The sequence below is a fragment of the Rhinolophus hipposideros genome (assembly GCF_964194185.1).
Source record: "Rhinolophus hipposideros genome assembly, chromosome: 5".
Taxonomy (NCBI): Eukaryota; Metazoa; Chordata; class Mammalia; order Chiroptera; family Rhinolophidae; genus Rhinolophus; species Rhinolophus hipposideros.
The window spans coordinates 984,297-1,002,797 of record NC_138051.1 but is presented as its reverse complement, the minus strand read 5'-3'; the positions used below and the strand labels follow the sequence as shown (position 1 = coordinate 1,002,797).

The following is an 18,501-nucleotide window of genomic DNA, read 5'->3' as shown; positions in this document are numbered from 1 at the left end:
GGAGCATGAAGAAATGACTCTGGGAACCCTGGGCTCTGCCTGCTAGCCCTGCTATGTTAGGGCCAGTGTGGGAGGAAGACTACAACACAGGTATTTAGACAAGACCACCAGGGCTCAGATCCCTCAGGAGTCCTGGTCTAGGCCATCCCAGCAGGGGAAGAACCCCTGCCAGCTGAGGTGTTGGCTGAAGGCAAGGTCAATGTCATCATGGAATAAGCAGTAGAAGAGGGAGGTCATACATCCTGGCCCAGGCAGAGGGTCCCATATTCTCCACCCATATGTTCTTCCTTGCTCTGCCATGTATACATTTATATATCTGAATGAATTTTTCTTGTATTTCCCTTTAATCCACTATTGTACGTATTTGCAGAATATTTAAAAAAGACTCAAACAGAATTAGAGAAGGAATGGACCTTGCCCAGAAATCCTTGACAACTGTTAAAAGAGTGAAGGTATTTCCAGTTTGTTAGGCTGGAACTGGTTTTTTGTTTTGTTTTTGTTTTATCCTTGGCACTGTAAAGATGGAAGAAGCCAGAACTGCAGTAGGACTTAATTGGTTGTTTTGGCTGCCCAGAGTTTGAATCTCCCAGTATCAGTTTAAGTAGAGTTGGTTTTTGTTGCTGGCAAACAAAATTTCTCACTGATATAGAAGTATACATATTGGCAAAGAATCGCATACATGGCTATTTGCAGATGACGCGCTTGTCTTCCTAGAAATTCCTAGAGAATCAACAGGAAAAAAAAAAAGGAAAACATTAAGAATGCACTGTGATGACCATATACAGAATTGCTTTCTTATCTATCAGCTTTATTCTGCAAGAAAATTTAATTTTTACAATCCCATTTTCAACGTAAAGTAAAACCAGATCCAGAAGGACCTTGAATGCCAGACTATTTTGTCTTAAAGGTGCCAAGGAGCTGGAGACAGTGTGAAGCATGGAGGCCCATGTGAGGAAGCTGAATGCAGGAGTGTGCAGGGGTCGGAGCTCCCCCAGCAGGCTGCTTCTTTCTGGGAAGTGGCTAGGGCAGCTCTGGCTCAGACCAGAGCCTTGTCAACTACAGTGAGCTCTGGTGGAGTGTGCAAGGTCAGCCCTCCGGAGGCTGAAGTGGCTGCAAAAGCAGGAGGAACTGGGTTGCAGGGGCCCTCTTGTGGGGTGTGTCAGTGCAGCCCCTCAGGCAGCAGATCCAAGTTTTGTAGGACCTCAAGCTTGTACAATCTGGAAGCCTTCAGTAAGGAAAATAACAAAAACTATAAATAGAAAATTGGGTAGAAACACAAATAGTTACTCAGAGTGAGACAATAAATCAAAACAACCAACGACTAAGAAAAGCTGATATACTACAAATATCATAAAATGCCCCCAAAGAGCATAATATGTTAAGTGCCTATACACCTTTGTAATACCTTTTCTTCCTTGATTTTTTTGGCTACATACCTTTTGTTTGCCTCTTCACGTAACAATACTATGAAGTATAGTATATGACTTCCTGTACAGAGGATAGAAAGGTAATTCAGTGTTTCCTTGCTCTGTTAGCCAATTTGTTATTTTATTGATAGTTTAAGAGAGTTTCTTTCAGCTTCACCACTTGTTGGTAAAGTTGTAAATTTTTAGGATTGTTGTCAAATTGGGGAAAACCGCTCTCAAATTTCTTTATAAATGAGCTGTAAGATTGCAGAGTAGAATTGATGGCTCATTAACCAGAGCAATTCAGGTGCATTCTTAAATGGCTACATAATTGTGTGGTAAAATTACTGCTAGGCAACAGTGTGCTTGTTGATGAGTGTGTGTAGGAGTTTTGTCACCGGAACAGTTTGTCCAGGCCACCTTGCCGTGCCGCTGGCTATTTCACCTGGGACTGCCAGACCTCTCCAGGACAAGTGCATCAGTTACACCAAGATGCAATTCATATATTGGGGTGCATAAAACATGCAATTCCCACACAAAGTACCCGCTGCTTGTGGGATGGTTATAGTACTCAAGCCCTACAGACAATGGAATTCTGATAAATTTTATTTTGTATGAATCCCATTAAAGAAACAAAATGTGTGGTGCCTTAGTTGTATATGCAGCATTATTGAGTATATTCTTTGACAGAAGTATATTCTTTGAGAGGAGAGAATTTCCATTTTGACTAGGCATCTATGAGAAATGAGTCCAGTGTTCTGATGGTGGAAGGATTTTCCATAGACTAGCTTCTGGTTCTGTCAATCCTTCTTTCTCCTCCACAGCCTGCCAGTGCTGGGTGCTGACATATTCATATTTCAATATGGCCTCAGGTCTGCACGTTCGTGTCATGGTGATGGTGAGTTGGCATGCTGGGTATTATTGCCAGACGGCCAACAATGACATATCGAAGTGACTATAAACAACATAAATATATCCCATTAAACCAAAAAAATGTATCTTCAACTCACCTTACCCTTAGCCAAGTCCCAAAGATGCCCATGGCCATCCAACACCATCCATTGTGAGTGGAAATAGGACTGAGAACGAGACGATGGTCTTCACTGAAACATTTTCATTTTGTAAGTTTAACAGAAACGTTGCCCATGTTAATGCACGGCTCGGACCCCTCCCAGGGCTTTGGAGGAGGCATGTGTGAGAAAGCTTCATTAACCTCATAGTATGTCCCCTCTGGCTGGGGCTGTCAGAGCAGGAGCTGGGCAACCAGGAACAGTCCATTAATCACTGCTCTCGCTGAAAATCACCATACCGTTCACACAACACCTCTCATCTATCCTCTCTACAACCTGTCAGGCAGGCATTATCATAGCCAGGCCACAGACGATAGGTCAGTGGCAGCCAGAGAGAGGGACCTTAGGCCACGATCACAGTCAGCATGCGGTAAAGCTCGGCTCTGTGTCCTGGTCCAGGGCTGTCACTGTACCAGGGCTGCACTGTCTCATTCGCCCTCACAGTCATCCTGACAGGTACAAGGAAGGGGTTGTGCCTTCATTCTGTAGAGGCAGCACCTCTCCCACCTGCACCTCAGGACAGTCAACAAGCACTTTTATGCACATGAGTTTATTTAACTCTTGCAGCAATCTGCAGGGAGTATTATCCCCATTTTCTGGTAGAGGAAACTGAGGCTCACAGAGGTCACATGGCCTGATAAGGGCCAATAGCAAGGACATGGGAGCAGAGGTGCTTGAAACCAAGTCTCCCCATTCTGAGTTCAATGCTTGTTCTCACTGAACTTTCCTTTTTTCCCATTACGAGACCAAAGGTAACTTGGAGTGTCATCTGGTCCAATCCCCTTGTCTCTCAAATGAGAAACTGAAGCTCAGAGAGGCGCGGGGACTTGCCCACGTCACACAGGAAGTGAGGACAGGCTCTTGACCCAACTGTCGAGTTTGTCTCTTTGCCTCTCTCCTTCAGGCACCCAAGAGCGTTCATCTGCTCCCCCACATCCCGGGGACCTGCTGCAGGCTGGATCTTTGCTCTGCCTGGCCTCCGAGTAGCTTGTCCAGCAAAAGCCTGTACCAAGCAAGTTGATCCTTGTCCTCCTGCCCAAACCCCTCTTCTCTGAAACTGTCTCCAACCACAGCCCCAACTGAAGAGAGAAAAGAGTCTTAAGCAGCTGTCTGTGCTGAGTAACCACACCCCCGTGACCACAGCTGATTGGCTGACACCAGGGCCAATCCAGTCTGAGCAAAGTGAGAAGGAATCTGGGGAGGGGGGGAGCAGGAGTAGGTGGCAAGATTAAGTCCTGGAGAAGCCCAGACAGATGCAAAAGCAGAGCACAGCAGACAAAGGCAGAGCGGGGACAAGAGACCAGGGGCTGAGAGAGAGCTGCTGTCCTGTAAATTACCAAATCCCATGATTCCTAGCAGTACCTGGCTGCAGGTGATTTTTCTGTGATACATTCGCACATTCCCCAAATTGAGTACAATGAGTTTTTGTACCTTGAAATTTAGACATCATAGAATTTTTATTTTTAACAAGTTTAATAGGTAATTGTCATGCCAGGTGACAGGTGGGGTCTCTTCTGGGGTCTCTAGTCCTGCTCCCTGCAAAAGAACGCAGGATATGGTGAGGCCAAAAAGGAACACCCACGGAGCCATAGGTAGGGGAGTCACATCACTATATTCTCGCTGGCGGCTGGGTTGGAGACACAGGAGGCAGGAGCCACAAGATCCGCAACCCACCATCCACTTCTCTCTGCCAACCAACCTCACTTGCTAGCTGCAATCTGCCATGCTAACTGCAATCCGTAATCCACATTCCGCCACGCCACGCCTTGCCACACCACACCAGGACGCCACACTTTGCTAGCTTAGCCACGGCAGTTACATCAATGGCTAATGGCTAACCGGTAACAGCCGATGGCCAACTAGTCACAGCTGATGGCCGTCTGCTACCTGAGCCAGCACCTTTCGACGTGAGGCTGAGAGCCTGAAAACTGCTCTCTGGTACTCTGTCCCCACAGTAATACATCCATGTGGTTCACAAATCAAATAAAAATGAAAATGGATACATTTTTAAGTCTCTCTCCCACCCCTCTCCCTTTACAGTCTGTACTTTAGTCCCCAGAGGTAACCACTTTTATTCATTTCTGCTGTATCATTTCCAGCATTTATTTATTTATTTATTTATTTATTTATTTATTTATTTTTATTTTTTTAAACATTTTATTGGGGAAGGGCAACAGGACTTTATTGGGGAACACTGTGTACTTCCAGGACTTTTTCCAAGTCAAGTTGTTGTCTTTTCAGTCTTAGTTGTGGAGGGCACAGCTCAGCTCCAGGTCCAGTTGCCGTTATTATTTGCAGGGGGCGCAGCCCACCATCCCTTGCAGGAGTCGAGGAGTTGAGCCGGCAATCTTGTGGTTGAGAGCCCACGCTCCAACCAATCGAGCCATCTGGCACTGACCCATGTGGGAATGGAACTGTCAGTCTTCAGCATTAGGAACACGGAGCTCCTGGACTGAGCCACTGGGCTGGCCCCTCCTGTATTTCTTTATGCAAGTATTAGCAAACGGGAATATATACATTTTTACTCCCCCACCCCTTCCTTACACTAAAGTAGCAAATGTTGTACTATATACATTGTTCAGTCTCTTGCTTTTTTCACTCAACAGTCCTGGAAATCATTCCATTCCATAAAGTGATGCTTTTTTTTTTTTCCAACCAAAGTCCATAGTTTACGTTGGGGTTCACTCTTTGTGCCACATATTCTGTTGGTTCTGACAAATGTATGACATGTACCCACCAGTATAACATCATACAGAATGTTATGCAAAAATTTTCTGCAAAAAAAAAAAAATTTTTCTGCAAAAATTCTCTCTGCTCTACCTGTTCATCCCTCCTTCACCCAGAGACCCTGGCAACCACTAATCTTTATACTGTCTCCATAGTTTTATCTTTTCTAGAATGTCATATAGTTGGAATCACACAGTATGCAGCCTTTTAAGATTGCCTCATTTCACTTAACAATATGCATTTAGATTCCTCCATGTCTTTTTGTGGCTTGATAGCTTGCTAAATAATATCTCATTGTCTGGATGGACCATAGTTTTTTTCTCCATTCATGTACTGAAGGGCACCTTGGTTGTTTCCAAGTTTTGACAATTATGAATAAAACTGCTATAAACATTCATGTGCAGGTGTCTTGTGGACCTCAGTTATCAACTTATTTGGATAAATACCAAGGAACACAAAGATCATATAGTAAGAGTATATTTAGTTTTTTAAGAAATTGCCAAGCTGTTGGGTGACGCATTTTTAATTCCACTTAAATAATGATGTGCGGGGCTCCCTATAATAGAGATTCTTATAGGCTAAAGAACGAGGTTTTTCTGGGAAACTTCAGTATTTCCAAAATTCTAAAAGCCTCCTTTTCCTATTATTAACATAAGAAATGTCCAAACCTATGGAAAATTCTTAGGAGTTTACTTGAGCCAAACTGATGGAAATTGTCAGGAAGAAAAATCTCAACATATTGAGAAAATGGTCCAGAGAATGGCAGTTTTGCAGCTCATTTTATACGTTAGACTCAAAGGAGAAGGGTTACATGAAATCCATTGGTGGTAGGTTAAGGGGGTGGGAGAAAGCAAAGCAGGGAAATCTCTGGGATTAGATACAAATTAATTGGAGAGACATTTTATTGGATTATTAACTAACATTTACAGCACATAGAGGTGGTATTGGGGAACAAGATTACAGTGAGGGGTTCTGCAGTCTGGGGCTCCCACTACACCGTGGGAGGTTGTACCCTGACGGGTCTGGAAAAAGGGGATTACTCTGACGTTTCAAAGGTCTGTTATCTTAGATGTAAAAAGACAATAGACAGCCTCACTTAAGGTGAAGATTGACCTTTGTCAAGGAAGCTATAGGCCAAGGATGTGACTACCGGCCATGATCCGCTTTTAGGAATTTTTATGTTCAGACCATCCTGCGTGGTTACGTTCGGTCTCTGAGTTTGTAGGGCCTAAAATGCTGGCTCCCCTGAGCTCGTCAGCTTCAGTCTGTGGCCCCTTCTTCGACCACACTATCAACAGCCATGCTTAGTCATTTGAAGTCATGTCTGCTATGAGCCACATGTTATAGGGAGGAGCAGGGACGCTCCTGGGCTGGGAGGTAGAACAGAGGGAGACATGAGAATGAGCCTGTGCTCAGATAGGGCAAAAACCAAATGCCAGGAGCCTTATTTCTTCACGGAGCTGCAACCCTGAAGAAAGAAAAGGGCCTACACTGTATAAACCCCACACAGGTGAGGGGGAGCCCAAAACAGAAGACTGTCTTTCGGGGAACCCTTGGGCCTAACGACTCCAGGTCAATTAACTAGAAGTCAGCTGACCCTGCCCAGGGTCACAACGCCGGGCACAATGCCTGGCACATAACCTGTTATGTTTAGGATTTTAGCATCTGTATTCATCAGAGATATTGGTCTGTAGTTTTCTTTTTTTGTGTTGTCCTTACCAGGTTTTGGTATCAGGGTAATGTTGGCCTCATAAAATGAGTTAGGGAGTACTGTCTCTTCTTCAATTTTTTGGAAGAGTTTGAGCAGGATTGGTATTAGATCCTGTTTGAAGGTTTGGTAGAATTCACTAGTGAAGTCATCTGGTCCAGGACTTTTGCTTTTGGGAAGGTTTTGGATGCCTGATTCAATTTCGTTACTGGTGATCGGCCTGTTTAGATTTTCCAGTTCTTCATGATTCAGCCTTGGAAGGCTATATGTTTCTAAGAACTTGTCCATTTCTTCTAGGTTATTGAATTTGGTGGCATATAGTCCTTCATAGTATTCTTGGATAATCCTTTGTATTTCTGTGGTGTCCGTGATAACTTCTCCCTTTTCATTTCTGATTTTGTTTATTAGTGTCTTCTCTCTTTTTATCTTAGTGAGTCTAGCCAAGGGTTTGTGAATTTTGTTAATCTTTTCAAAGAACCAGCTCTTTGTCACATTAATTTTTTTCTATTGTCTTTTTGTTCTCTATTTAATTTAGTTCTGCTCTGATTTTTGTTATCTCCTTTCTTCTGCTGATCTTGGGTTTCGCTTGTTCTTCTTTTTCTAGTTCTTTAAGATGTAACATGAGGTTATTTATTTGGGATTTTTCTTGTTTCTTGGATAGGCCTGTAATGATATAAATTTCCCTCTTAAAACTGCTTTCGCGGCATCCCAAAAATTTTGGTAGGATGTATTTTCATTGTAATTTGTTTCTATGTATCTTTTGATCTTTTGTCTAATTTCTTTTTTGACCCAGTCGTTCTTTAAAAGTATGTTGTTTAATCTCCATGTATTTGTGTTTTTTCCTGCTTTCTTTTTGCAGTTGATGTCCAATTTCAAAGCCTTGTGATCAGAGAATATGCTTGGTATGATTTCAATCTTCTTAAATTTGCTGAGGCTGATTTTATGTCCCAATATATGGTCTATCCTTGAGAATGTTCCATGTACACTAGAAAAGAATGTAAAGTCTGATGTTTTAGGATGAAGTGCTCTATATATGTCAATTATGTCCATTTCATCTAATGTGTCATTTAGGGCTGCGATTTCGTTATTTATCTTCTGTTTGGATGATCTATCCATAGCTGTCAATGATGTATTTAAGTCCCCTAGTATAATTGTGTTTGGTCAATTTCTCCCTTTAGTTCTGTTAGTAGTTGCTTGGTATATTTCGGTGCTCCCTGATTGGGGGCATAAATATTAATGACTGTTATGTCTTCTTGGTGTACAGTCCCCTTTACCATTATGAAATGTCCATCTTTGTCTCTTGCTATGTTTTTCACCCTGAACTCTGTTTCATCTGATATCATTATGGCTACACCTGATTTTCTCTGGGTACCATTTCCTTGGAGTGTCAATTTCCACCCTTTCACTTTGAGTCTATGCTTGTCGCTGAGATGCATCTCTTGGAGACAGCATATGGTTGGGTTTAGTTTTTTGATATAATCTGCTACTTTGCGTCTTTTTATTGGTGAGTTCAGTCCATTTACATTTAGGGTGATTATTGATATGTGAGGATTTCCTGTCATTCTATCTATAGTTTTCTGGTAAGGCTGTGTCTCCATTGTTTCTTTGCCTTTTTGTTGTTGTCTATTATTTCTGTGTGGTGGTATTGTATGATGTTTACCTCTGTTTCTTCTTTTATTACAGTATATATTTCAGTTCTGGATGTTTTTTGAGTGGTTACCCTTAAGTTTATGTAAAAGAAAGTTTGATATTTAGAGTATTCCGTTTTCTTCAGCACGCTTACTTTCTCCATTCCCATATTCCGGTTCAGGCCTTTACTCTCCCCCTTTGTATGTTTCGGTTGCCACAAGTTGTCCCTGTTGATGGTGGTCTAATAGCCTCCTTTAGTATTTCTTGTAGTGCAGGTCGTGTATTAGAAAATTCCCTCAGCTTCTGGATGTCTGGAAAGGTGTTTATTCCTCCTTCATATCTAAAGAATATCTTTGCTGGATATATTATTCTTGGCTCATAATTTCTCTCTTTCAATAGTTTGAATATTTGGTTCCATTCCCTCCTAGCTTGTAGAGTTCCTGCTGAAAAATCTGATGATAATCTAATGGGCTTTCCTTTGTAAGTTACCGTCTTCTTTTCCCTGGCTGCCTTGGGGATTCTTTCTTTGTCATTGATTTTAGACAGCTTCAATACAATGTGCCTTGGTGAAGGCCTGTTGGGATTGAGGTAATTAGGTATTCTATTTGCTTCTTGGATTGGAGGATCCAGTTCTTTCCACAAGTTTGGGAAGTTCTCATCGACGATTTGTTTCAATATATTCTCTGTTCCCTTCTCTCTTTCTTCACCTTCTGGTATGCCCATTATTCTTATGTTGCTCTTTCTGATGGAGTCAGAAAGTTGTTATAGAGTTCTTTCATTTCTTTTAAATCTCAAGTCTCTTTTTTCTTCCATCTGTGTAAATTCCACGTTCCTATCCTCGATGTCACTGATTCTTTCCTCCATCTGGTCAACTCTACTACCTAAGCTGGATATTTTATTGTTAATTTCTTCTATTGAGTTCTTAATCTCCAGAAATTCTATTTGGTTCTTTTTCAAAATTTCAATCTCTTTTGTAAAATGCTCATGGTGTTCTTGATTGTGTTTCTGAGTTCATTAAACTGCCTTTCTGTGTTTTCTTGCATCTTGTTCAGTTTTTTTCAGAATTGCAATCTTGAATTCTCTGTCATTTAGATCACATACTTCCATATCGCTAAGTTCCTTTTCTGGAGACTTTTCACTTTCTTTCTGAGCTATCTTGTTGGCTTGGTTATTCATGGCAATCACTGATTTACTATTTCTCTTCCTAGATATCTACAGGAGTTGCTTCTGCAACAGGTCGATAGGTATGCGAAGAGCTTTTGAAGTTCCAAAGCTCTTTCTGCACCAGATTCAGAGCCCATGTGTTTCAGCAGTTCTGTTTACTCCTGCAGGGATCCGCCCAGATAGGTGGGGCAGGGGAGGGGTGAGTTGTGAGTGGTGGCCCAGAGCAATGGTGGCGACCACCACCACAGCTAGTCTTGCTTCCACAGCTCCCTTCCCTTTGCCGGAACTAGTTGAGCTGCGAATCTGTGTCTGCGGTCCACAGTTCTCAGAGCAGCAAATATTCTGTCCTTTGTACTGACACTGATACTTTATCGCTTTTAGCACCGGGCAGGTGGGGGCGGGGTGAGCTCTGGGAGGGTAGGGAGGGGGCGGCTAGTCTCCGTGCCTAAGGCTTCCATTCTCCGCTCAGCAGTGAGGGCTTAAACCACCGATTTCAGCCCTCTTCCCTCAGTCTTTGCTCGGTGAGGTCTCTGCCGTGAGTGTTGGGTTCAGCCATGTTATATGCTGCCCCCTCAGCCCTGTGGGCCGTAAGCGGAGCCCTAGCAGTCTGAGTCCTTCCCTCTCCCGCAGCTGCGGAAGATCCGGGAGCAGCGGGCTCCGAGCACTGAGCTAGGTCTGTGTCCTGCGCCCGAGCGGCTCCGTCTCCGCACTTCTCCTCTCCCTCCTCCCCCGCTCGTGCGATTCACCCACCTGGAGGTGAATTCAGTAGTGGGCCTCTTCGTCTTGTCTGTCTGCTGTGCAGGGAGTCCTTTGTGGAGTTATTGTTGTCCGATTAATTGTAAATTCCAGGGGAGTGCTACAGAGGCTCCCCTCACGCTGCCATTTTTTTCAACTCTCCTATCCATTTCTTTTAGATTGTTCAATTTGTTGGCATATAATTGTTCATAGTATTTTTTATGATCCTTTGTATTTCTGTGGTGTCAGTTGTAATCTCTCCTCTTTTATTTCCAATTTTATTTATTTTTGTTCTTTCTTTTTTCTTGATGAGTCTTGCTAAAGGCTTGTAATTTTACTTATCTTTTCAAAGAACCAGTTCTTAGTTTCATTGGTCTTACTTATTGTTTTTCTATTTCGTTTATTTCTGCTCTGATCTTTATTATTTTCTTCCTTCTACTTACTTTGGGTTTTTTGGTTCTTTTATTTCTAATTCCTTTAGGTGTAAATTTAGATTGTTTATTTGGGATTTTTTTCTGCTTCTTGAGACCTGTATAGTTATGAACTTGCCTCTTATAACTGCTTTTGCTGTACCTATAAGTTTTGTAAATTTGTGTTTTCACTTCATTTGTCTCAAGGTAATTTTTTCTTTCATGTTTGATTTCTTCTTTGATCCATCAGCTGTATAAAAGCACGGTGTTTAATCTCCACGTATTTGGGTTTGTTCTTTTTCCAGTTTTCTTCCTATAGTTGATTTCTATTTTCATGCCATTGTAGTTGGAAAAGATGCTTGATATAATTCCAATGCTCTTTAATTTATGAGGCTTCTTTTGTGGCCTAGTATGTGATCTATCCTGGAGAATGTTCTATGTGCACTTGAGAAAAATGTATAATCTTCAGTTTTTGAATGAAATGCTCAAAAAATATCGATTAAGTCAAAATGTTCTAATGTGATTTTAAGGCAATTATTTCCTTACTATTTTTTTGTTTGGATGATCTATCCATTGAGGTAGGTGGAGTATTAAGGTCCTCAACTATTATTGTCCTACTGTTAATTTTGGCCTTTATGTCCATTAATATTTGCTTTATATATTTGGATGCTTTTATGTTGGGTGTGTAGATATTTACAATTGTTATGTCCTATGTCCTCTTCTTGTATTGACCCCTTTTAAATTATGTACTTTTCTTCTTTGTCTCTGTTTACATTCTTAGTCTGTTTTGTCTGATATGAATATTGCTACCCCAGCTTTCTTTTCATTTTTATTTGCATGGAAATCTTTTTCCATCCCTTCACTTTCAATCTGTGTATACCTTTTGATCAGAAGTGAGTCTCTTATAGGCACTGTACAGGTGGGTCGTTGTTGGTTTTTTTCCTTCCATTCAGCCACCCTATGTCTTTTGATTGTAGCATTTAGTCCATTTACATTTATATATTTGGTATAATTGACATGTAAAACCATTTCATCCTGGGCTTTTGTTTTTCCTTTTGATTTGTTTCTATTCAGTGTTTTGATTGGGCTTCTCTCTCTCTCTCTCTCTCTCTCTCTCTCTCTCTCTCTCTTTCTCTCTCTCTCTCTTTCTCGTTTTTTGGTGTGCTTTTTGGTTATTGCTCACCATGAGGTTCACATACTGGGCGTGCCAAAAAATGTATACACATTTCAAGAGATGTTCACACTTTGGTCAACATTGCTAAAGCAGTAAATTGCCATAATCAGAAGTATCTGGACACTGGTGGTAACCACATTTGTATTTGCAGAAGTCAAACATGACTTGTATTCATCTTTTATTATCGCTATTAATGCAGTTTTTTTCTTTCTTAAAATGTGTATACTGATTACGTTATAAAAATGGCAGCATGAGGTGAGCCTCTTGAAATCAACCCTGGAATTTACAACAAATTGAATAACTATAACTCCACAAAGGACTCACTGCACAGCCAACAGGCAAGACTAAGAGATGCACAACTGAAATCAGCTAAAGGTGGGCAAATTGGGCGAGAGGAGGAGGAGGGAAGCAGGAAGTGCAGAGACGCAAGCCAAGCTGGAGAAGGACTCAGACTGGAGTTACGAGCTTGCTACATTCCGGAGCTACTGCAGTCTCCAAAGAGGGAAGAATTCGGACTGCTAGCGCTCCCCTTATAGCCCACAGTCCCGCCTGAGGGGTCAGCATATAACACGGCAGAACCCAATGCTCATGGCAGAGACCTTGGAGCAAAGACTGAGGGAAGAAGGGTGAAAATGGTGGTTTAAGCCCTCACCGCCGAGCAAAGAATGGAAGGCTTAGGCACAGAGCCTAGCTTCCCCTTCCCACCCTCCCAGAGTTCACCTCACCTCCACCCTCCCAGTGCTAGAAGCGGAAGGTAGCAGTGTCAGATCAAAAGAACAGAATAATTGCAGTTCTGAGCACTGTGGCCTGCAGCCATGGACTTCCAACCCAACTAGTTCCAGTGAAGGGGAGGGAGCCTTGGGTGCAACACTGGCTGTGTTGATGGTCTCTGCCATTGCTGAGAGCCACTTCTCACAACCCACCCCGCCCCTGCCTGCACCTATCTGGGCAGATCTGTGCAGGGGTAAACTGAGCTGCTGAAACACACAGGCTCTGAATCTGGTGCAGGAGGAGCTTTGTAACTTCAGAAGCTCTCCACATCCCCCCACAGAGGTGGTGCCCTGAGATCCAGGCAACCTACGCACAGAGGAGAAGCCCACCTTCCAGGGAATCCCCCTATTGTGTGAGAAGCCGGAACAGTGCAGAGAAAAATATAACACTACAGTGTGAGAGAGAATAAAAGGCTGCAGTCGGAGAGCAATAAAACATTCTACTAACGCATACAAAAAAAAGACCTCTTTCTATCAACCAGTTGCAGAATCAACTCCTGTAGATGCGTAGGAAGAAAAATAATAATTCATTAATTGCTGTGGATAGCCAAAGTAACAAGATGGCACAGAAAGAAAATTAAAAGTGTCCAGAAAATGAACTTGAAGACATGGAAATATGTGACTTAAATGAAAGAGAATTCAAAATTGCAATACTGAAAAAACTCAATGAGATGGAAGAAAACATAGACACGCAGTTTAATGAACTCAGAAACACAATCAAAGAACAAAATGAACATTGTACCAATGAGATTAAAATTTTAAAACAGAACTAAATAGAATTTCTGGAGATTAGGAACTCAATAAAAGAAATGAAGAATGAAATAGCCAGCTTAGGAAGTAGAGTTGACCAGATAGAGGAAAGAATCAGTGACATCAAAGATAGAAACTGGAAATGACACAGATAGAAGAAGAGAGAGACTAGAGACTTAAAAGAAATGAAAGAACTCTACAAGAACTTTCTGACTCCATTAGAAAGAGGAATATAAGAATAATGGCCATACCAGAAGGAAAAGAAAGGGAGAAAGGAACAGAAAAATATTCACACAGCCAACGAGAACTTCCCATACTTGTGGAAAGAACTGGATCCTCAAATGCAAGAAGTAAATATGACACCTAATTACCTCAATCCCAAGAGGCCTTCTCCAAGGCACATTGTATTGAAGCTGTCAAAAATTAATGACAAAGAAAGAAGACGGTAACCTACAAAGGAATGCCCATTACTTTATCATCAGATTTTGCAGCAGAAACTCTACAAGCCAGGAGAGAGTGGATACAAATATTCAAACTATTGAAAGAGAGAAATTATGAGCCAAGAATAATATACCCAGCAAAGATATCCTTTAAATATGAAGGAGGAGTAAAGACCTTTCCAGACATAGAGAAGCAGAGGAAATTTTCTGACACACTATCAGCACTTCAAGAAATACTGAAGGAGGCTATTCGACCAGCATAAGTAGGGATAATATGTGACAATAAAAACATAAAAGGGGAGAGAGTAAAGGCCTGAACCAGAATACAAGAATGGATAAACTAAGCATGCTGAAGAAAATCAATACTCTAAGTATAAACTTTTTTTTACGTAAACTTAATCATAACCACTCAAAAGAAAAATCCAGACTGAAATATATAACACAGTAAAAGAAGAAACACAGGGAAAATCACAGAATACCACCACACTGAAATAATAGCAACAAAAAGGCAAAGAAACAGTGGAGACAGACTTACCAGAAAACAAAAGATAGAATGATAGAAAATTCTCATATATCAATAATCACCCTAAATGTAAATGGACTGAACTCACCAATAAAAAGGCACAGAGTAGCAGATTAGATCAAAAAACTAAATCTAACCATATGCTGTCTCCAAGAGATGTATCTCAACTACAAGGACAAGCATAGACTCAAAGTAAAAGAGTGGAAATTGACACTCCAAGCAAATGGTACCCAGAGAAAATCAGGTGTAGCCATAATGATATCAGATGAAACAGACTTTAGGATAAAAAAGGTAAAGAGACAAAGATGAACATTTCATAATGATAAAAAGGACTGCACAACAAGAAGACATAACAGTCATCAATATTTATGCCCCCAATCAGGGAGCACCGAAATATACCAAGCAACTATTAACAGAACTAAAGGGAGAAACTGACCAAAACACAATTATACTAGGGCACTTAAATACATCATTGACAGCTATGGATAGGTCATCCAAACAGAAAAGAAATAAAGTAATAGCAGCCCCAAATGACACATTAGATGAAATGGACATAATTGACGTTTATAGAGCACTTCATCCAGGAACATCAAACTATACATTCTTTTCTAGAGTACATGGAACATTCTCAAAGATAGACCATATTTGAGACATAAAACTAGCCTCAGCAAATTTAAGAAGATTGAAATCATACCAAGCATATTCTCTGATAACAAGTCTTTGAAATTGGATAGCAACTGTACAAAGAAAGCAGGAAAACCACCAATATGTGGAGCTTAAACAACATACTTTTAAAGAATGACTGGTCAAAGAAGAAATAAGAGGAGAGATCGAAAGATACATAGAAAGAAATGACAACGAAAATAGATACTACCAAAATATTTGGGATGCAGTGAAAGCAGTCTTAAGAGGGAAATTTATATTATTACAGGCCTCAAGAAATAAGAAAAATCCCAGATAAATAACCTCACGTTACACCCTAAAGAACTAGAAAAAGAAGAACAAATGAAACCCAAAGTCAGCACAAGGAAAAAAAATAATAAAAATCAGAGCAGAACTAATTGAAATAGAGAACAAAAAGACAATAGAAAAAATTAATGCGACAAAGAGCTGGTTCTTTGAAAAGATTAATAAAATTGACAAACCCTTGGCTAGACTCACTAAGATAAAAAAAAGAAAAGACAAAAATAAACAAAATCAGAAATGAAAGAGGGGACACCATGGATGTGATAGAAATCCAAAAACATCTAAGGATACTATGAAGGACTATATGTGACTAAATTCAATAACTTAGAAGAAATGGACAAGTTCTTAGAAACATATAGCCTTCCTAGGTTGAATCACAAAGAATTGGAAAAACTAAATATACTGATCACCAGTAAGGAAATTGAATCAGTCACACAAAACTTTCCCAAGAGCAAAAGTCTGGGACCAGATGGTTTCACTAGTGAATTCTACTAAACATTGAAAGAGGATCTAATACCTGCCCTACTCAAACTCTTGCGAAAAATTGAAGAAGAGTGAATACTCCCTAACTCATTTTATAAGGCCAACATTACTCCGATACCAAAACCTGGTAGGGGTAACACAAAAAAAGAAAATTAAAGACCAATATCTCTGATGAATATAGATGTAAAACTCCTAAACAAAATTCTAGCAGATCGGAATGCAACAAAGCATTAAAATGATTATACATCACGACCAAGTGGAGTTAATCCTGGGACAGAAGGATGGTTCCACATATGCAAACCCATCAATGTGATACATCACATAAACAAAATAATAGACTAAAATCAGATGATTATGTCAATAAATGCAGAAAAAGCATTTGACAAGATACAACACCAATTTATGATTAAAACACTTAATAAAATAGGTATAGAAGGAAAATATCTTAACATAATAAAGGTCATGTATAAGAAACCCTCAGCCAATATCATAATTAACAGGGGAAAACTGAAACCCTTTGCTATACATTCAGGAACACAACAGGGCTGTGCCCTATCACCTCTGGTTTTCAACGTAGCATTAGAAGTCCTAGCCAGAGCAATCAGGCAAGAGAAAGAAATAAAAGACATCCAAATTGGGACTGAAGAAGTTAAATTGTCACTCTTTGCAGATGACATGATGCTATATATATAGAAAACCCTAAAGAATCCACCAATAAACTCTTAGAAACAATAAACGAAAAGAGTCAAGCTGCTGGCCACAAAATCAACGTATAAAAGTCCATTGCATTCCTATATACTAACAATGAAATCTCAGAAAAAAAATTTTTTAAAAAGAAATTCATTTTGCAATTGCAACAAAAAGAATATAATACCTAGAAATAAACTTAACCAAGGATGTGAAAGACCTATATACTGAAAACTATAAGACATTTTTTTAAAAAATTGAAGAAGACACTAAGAAATGGAAAGACATTCCATGTTCATGGATTGGAAGAATCAACATAGTTAAAATGGCCATATTACCCAAAACAATATACAGATTTAATGCAGTCCCTATCAAAATCCCAACGGTATTTTTTAAAGAAATAGAACAAAAAATCATCAGATTTGTTTGGAACCACAAAAGACCCCGAATAGCCAGAGAATCCTAAGAAAAAAAAACAATACTGGAGTATTGCCCTCCCTGACTTCAGCTTGTACTCCAGCGCAAAAATAATCAAACCAGTATGGTATTGGGAGAAAAACAGACACACAGACCAATGGAATAGAATTGAGAACCCAGAAATAGACCCACATACATATGGACAGATAATAATTGACAAATAAGCCAAAAACATGCAATGGGAAAAAGACAGCTTCTTCAATACATGGTGCTGGCAGAATTGGAAAGCCACGTGCAAAAGAATGAAACTAAACTGGTATCTGTCACCATGTACCAAAATTAACTCAAAATGGATCAAAGACCTAAACATAATACCTGAAAGAATAAACTGCATAGAAGAAAATATAGGTACTAAAATTATGGACCTTGGCTTGAAAGAGGGTTTATGAATTTGACTCCAAAGGCAAGGGAAGTTGTGGGAAACTGTGCCGAAGTGCTCACTGGTATTTTGTGAAATGTTGAACCTTTGACTTCCGTGAGCGGTTTGTGCTCCCCGCAAGGCGAAACTTGCTATCTTGAGAACACAGAACCAGACAAGGTCAGGGAGTGCTGAGCTGGCCAAAACGCATGTCCTTGTGTATCCAAACATATAACTACCAGATTGCAGACAGTTCTGTTACTTCCTGATACCCAGTGTATAAAAACTGCAAAAATAAACTTGGGGTGCTGCAGTCTACTTAAAACTGTCTGCCCTCTCGATCCCATCTTTGTCTCTCTTCTTTTCTCTCAAATCCTCACTCCCCACTTCAGGGACTGTTCGTCTCGTTGGCAGGCACCGACAAGTGGCGCCCGAACAGGGACCTGAATACTGGGGATAAAGTGAAGGACACCGCACGGAGCTGAGACGCGTCGCCTAAGGTAAGGGGTGCGGTGAGATACCACAGACGGGAGTAAAAATTCATGGGACAGGGTAACAGCAAAATGTTGTTTACTCAGATGTTAAAAAGTATGCTAAAAGCTAGAGGAGTAAAAACCAGTGAGGCTCAGTTGCTTAGGTTTCTTGATTTTGTAGAAAAAGTTTGCCCTTGGACGGTGGGCTGCGCCCCCTGCAACTAGCAACTGTAACTGGACCTGGAGCTGAGCTGCGCCCTCCACAACTAAGATTGAAAGGACAACTTGACTTGGAAAAAAGTCCTGGAAGTACACACTGTTCCCCAATAAAGTCCTGTTCCCCTTCCCCAATAAATAAATAAATAAATAAATAAATAAATAAATAAATAAATAAATAAATAAAATATCTTCTAAAAAAAAAAAAAAGAGTGCCCTGAAGGAGTTAATCCCCAAGGACTAGTTCCTAATGCTATCTGGCAAATGGATGTAACTCATGTCCCTTCCTTTGGACGCTTATTTTTTTTTGTTCATGTCACAGTTGATACATCCTC

General features: G+C 40.5%; 1 protein-coding gene across 1 annotated transcript in view; it reads left to right on the top strand.

Moving 5' to 3' along the window:
• PEAK1 (pseudopodium enriched atypical kinase 1) overlaps positions 1 to 18,080 on the top strand; it is a 406,475-nt gene extending 388,395 nt beyond the window's left edge. The window contains exon 7 of the mRNA XM_081049469.1: positions 17,870 to 18,080. Coding sequence (XP_080905595.1) covers positions 17,870 to 17,962 — 93 coding nt within the window. The 3' untranslated portion in view covers positions 17,963 to 18,080. The remainder of the gene's footprint in view (positions 1 to 17,869) is intronic.
• Positions 18,081 to 18,501: the final 421 nt, after the last annotated feature.